Source organism: Fragaria vesca, linkage group LG6 (assembly GCF_000184155.1).
Source record: "Fragaria vesca subsp. vesca linkage group LG6, FraVesHawaii_1.0, whole genome shotgun sequence".
Lineage (NCBI taxonomy): Eukaryota > Viridiplantae > Streptophyta > Magnoliopsida > Rosales > Rosaceae > Fragaria > Fragaria vesca.
This window is the reverse complement of record NC_020496.1, coordinates 23,889,056-23,891,899: the sequence shown is the minus strand read 5'-3', so window position 1 is coordinate 23,891,899 and position 2,844 is coordinate 23,889,056. Positions and strand designations below refer to the sequence as shown.

Below are 2,844 nucleotides of genomic sequence, written 5' to 3'. Positions count from 1 at the left end.
AAAAANAAAAAANAAAAAAAAAAAAATAAATATATATATATATATATATAGAAACAGACCAGTTCCTCTTGTTGACCTTTCTGGACTAAGATAAGATAATGCCTGTAAAGCTACTAATTCTGCTCTATGATCTTTTATCTGTTGTGCACATTTACATTAAGATCATCAGACAACCCTTCTTCTTGTTCGATTCTGGGGTCCTCTTTCTTGATCTTCCTGAAAGACAAGTGTGATGTTGGAAGCCATCTTGCTTTTCTTTAACTCACTCATAGCACTGGACTGCTGTGGTGAATGCACAATTGTCATTTTATTCAAATTCTGAGCATGGTCAAGGATATATCTGTCAAACTCAATTCCGTTTGATCCATGAGAAAGCTCTACGGTAACCTCCTTGAGCTGATAAATAAAAGCAGCGTTTTGGAGCTTCCAGTATCCTATATTAAACCCACAGCACTGAAAATCCAACAATGCAACAGGCAAATCAATTAAGAACTTCAAAACCTAGCAATGCTTTTTCACCAAAAAAAAAAGAGAGAAAGAAACTGGAAAGAGATTACTTTTACTTACTTCAGCTTTAGGGCCACGGAAGAATGAGTCCGACTTTATGATTAACGTATTCAACTTAGACATTCCTCCCAAAAGAGAGGCCATTGCCGGGACTTGAAAATCAAGAAAGCCTTCAATATGAATACACAGGTACCAAACATTCTCTAGCAATGGCATGGAACCTCCCTTGAACAGAGCCTGAAAGTCAATATCATTGCACTTCTCTATGTCAAAATTATAGTCCGGAATGTATTCTAGACTTGATATTTCAAATCATACTAGAACTAGATCGAAGTATGACAATAATAATGATTCATTGGAGAATATGTGCATTGTCATTAGTATGCAGCAACTTTAACATATATAAATTTAAGGACTACAGACTCTTATGCTAGTCCAGGAAATATTGATCTAAATAAGACAAAACTGAAATGTACCAGGGGCAAGGCAAAAACAAATAAAATGCTAAAGAATGAGTCACATTACCATCGTGGTCTCTTTGTTCAGTGTAAGAACTTTAGCACTTGATAAGCAGGAAAGAACCTCGGATACATAGACAAACTCATCAACACTAGGCAGAAGACAGATACTAGCTTCTTCTAAACATTCTAATCTTCCAAGGTTAGGTTGATTCATCAAACTCCCCCTCCAGTTTAAACTGTTGAGATTTGGTGCACAGATACCTAATGATTTATCCGTATGTGGTTTGTCTGACCTAAAGCCAAAACGCCAGTCGATAATTATCTGTTCAAGTTTCTCACCGGCAATGTAAAGATGATGGATAAAACTAAGCCTTTCAATGCACAGTGATTCCAAAGATGAGCTTTCAATGGTGACATTGCAGGATGACGTTGCATTATACATGGAGACTGATTTAAGGGATAATTCCTTGATGCATTTGCATGAACACGAGATCCAATTGAAAAGCCCGTCATCTACTAGAACAGTACCTTCCAACTTGAGGCATTCCAGATTAGAGAAAGAAGCGAGTGAGGGTGCTTTAATAATCCTACCATAGATATACACCGACAGAGATTTCAAAGATCCACTATGTAAGACGCAAGTAGGTAAGGGTGCCCCTGAGCCCCAGCTCTTGATTTTAATATCAAGGACTTCAACATTACATTTGATGGCATTGCAGATAAATTTATCCAAACGAAACTTCTCATCTTCCTGTAAGATTTGTTGGCTGCCATAACTGTGAAGTACCCAGTGAAAATGAAAGCGCTGGATCCTACTAACCCAACGATGAAACAAGTAGTTATCCAAATAACTCCACAATCTCAACCTCTCATCATATCTCTGTAACTGCTTGCTAAAAAATCCATCAAATTTCAATGACGGAGTGGACAGGTAAAGTTTTCGGCATCTTTTGGACACACAACCAAAACAAGTAAGGTCTTTAATTTCAAGGAAAGAAAGAATGTGATGAGCAACTTCTTCCGGAAGTTCACTCAGTCTATCCATCAAACAATCACTAGCAAGACCTTGACAACTTGCAGTGGCCAATAACTTGCGCTTCCTCCCGTCTTCCATGAAACTGACTATCTCGTGTCAATTCGGGCTTATACTAAAAGTCAATTTCAGTTTACACTATTCAAGCCTACAAGGCAATGGAACAACATCAATAGCATTGCTTCAATGCTGAACTTGGAAGCTAAATTATACTACAAGCCTACAAGAAACGAGAACCAAAGGTTTTTGAAGAAAGGAACGAAGCCGAACGAAAGTAAAGGGCAGTCAAAGTAGAGTTGATGTTAGTACTTACCAGCATGCAATGTAAACCCAGTAAAATTGGAGGTTGCCGTAGCTAGTATGAGCCTAAACGGGTCTGTGCCAACCCATCTTCCTTCGTCTAGACTCTGGAAATCGAGAAGAAGAGCATAGAACCCTAAATCATCATATGGGGGTCTTTTATTTGGGGTTTGAAAAAAAAAGAAGCAAATTTGCTTCCGATTTTGAGCAGCCCAAGTAAACTTCTAGGTTTTTTGTGTCGAAACTTCTGGGTTTAGTCGGGTTTAGTCTTGGGACTTGGGAGTTTTTTAACGGGCATTTAACACTAAATTACTATTTGAAGATACAAATAATAAAATAGTTTTCAAATGTTCCACATGATAAAAGGGTCACCATTAAAACATGTTACATGATAAAATGGTCACCTTAAAACATCTTAAATATTATAAAAATCTATTTTCACTCTTTTTACATGACCATTCTACCCTCCTCTCTCGTTTAACCTATTTTTGATCGATCTCAGTTTCGTCATCTCTCTCTCACACACACTCTCTCTCTCTCTCT

General features: G+C 37.6%; 1 protein-coding gene across 1 annotated transcript in view; it reads right to left on the bottom strand.

Moving 5' to 3' along the window:
* Nucleotides 1-2,082, bottom strand: part of LOC101301416 (putative F-box/LRR-repeat protein At3g58880-like) — a 2,412-nt gene extending 330 nt beyond the window's left edge. The window contains exons 1-3 of the mRNA XM_004305678.1: nucleotides 1,033-2,082; nucleotides 568-744; nucleotides 267-453 (exon numbers count right to left, since the gene is read on the bottom strand). Of these exons, the coding sequence (XP_004305726.1) occupies nucleotides 267-453; nucleotides 568-744; nucleotides 1,033-2,082 (1,414 nt within the window). The remainder of the gene's footprint in view (nucleotides 1-266; nucleotides 454-567; nucleotides 745-1,032) is intronic.
* Between the last annotated feature and the right edge of the window lie 762 nt (nucleotides 2,083-2,844).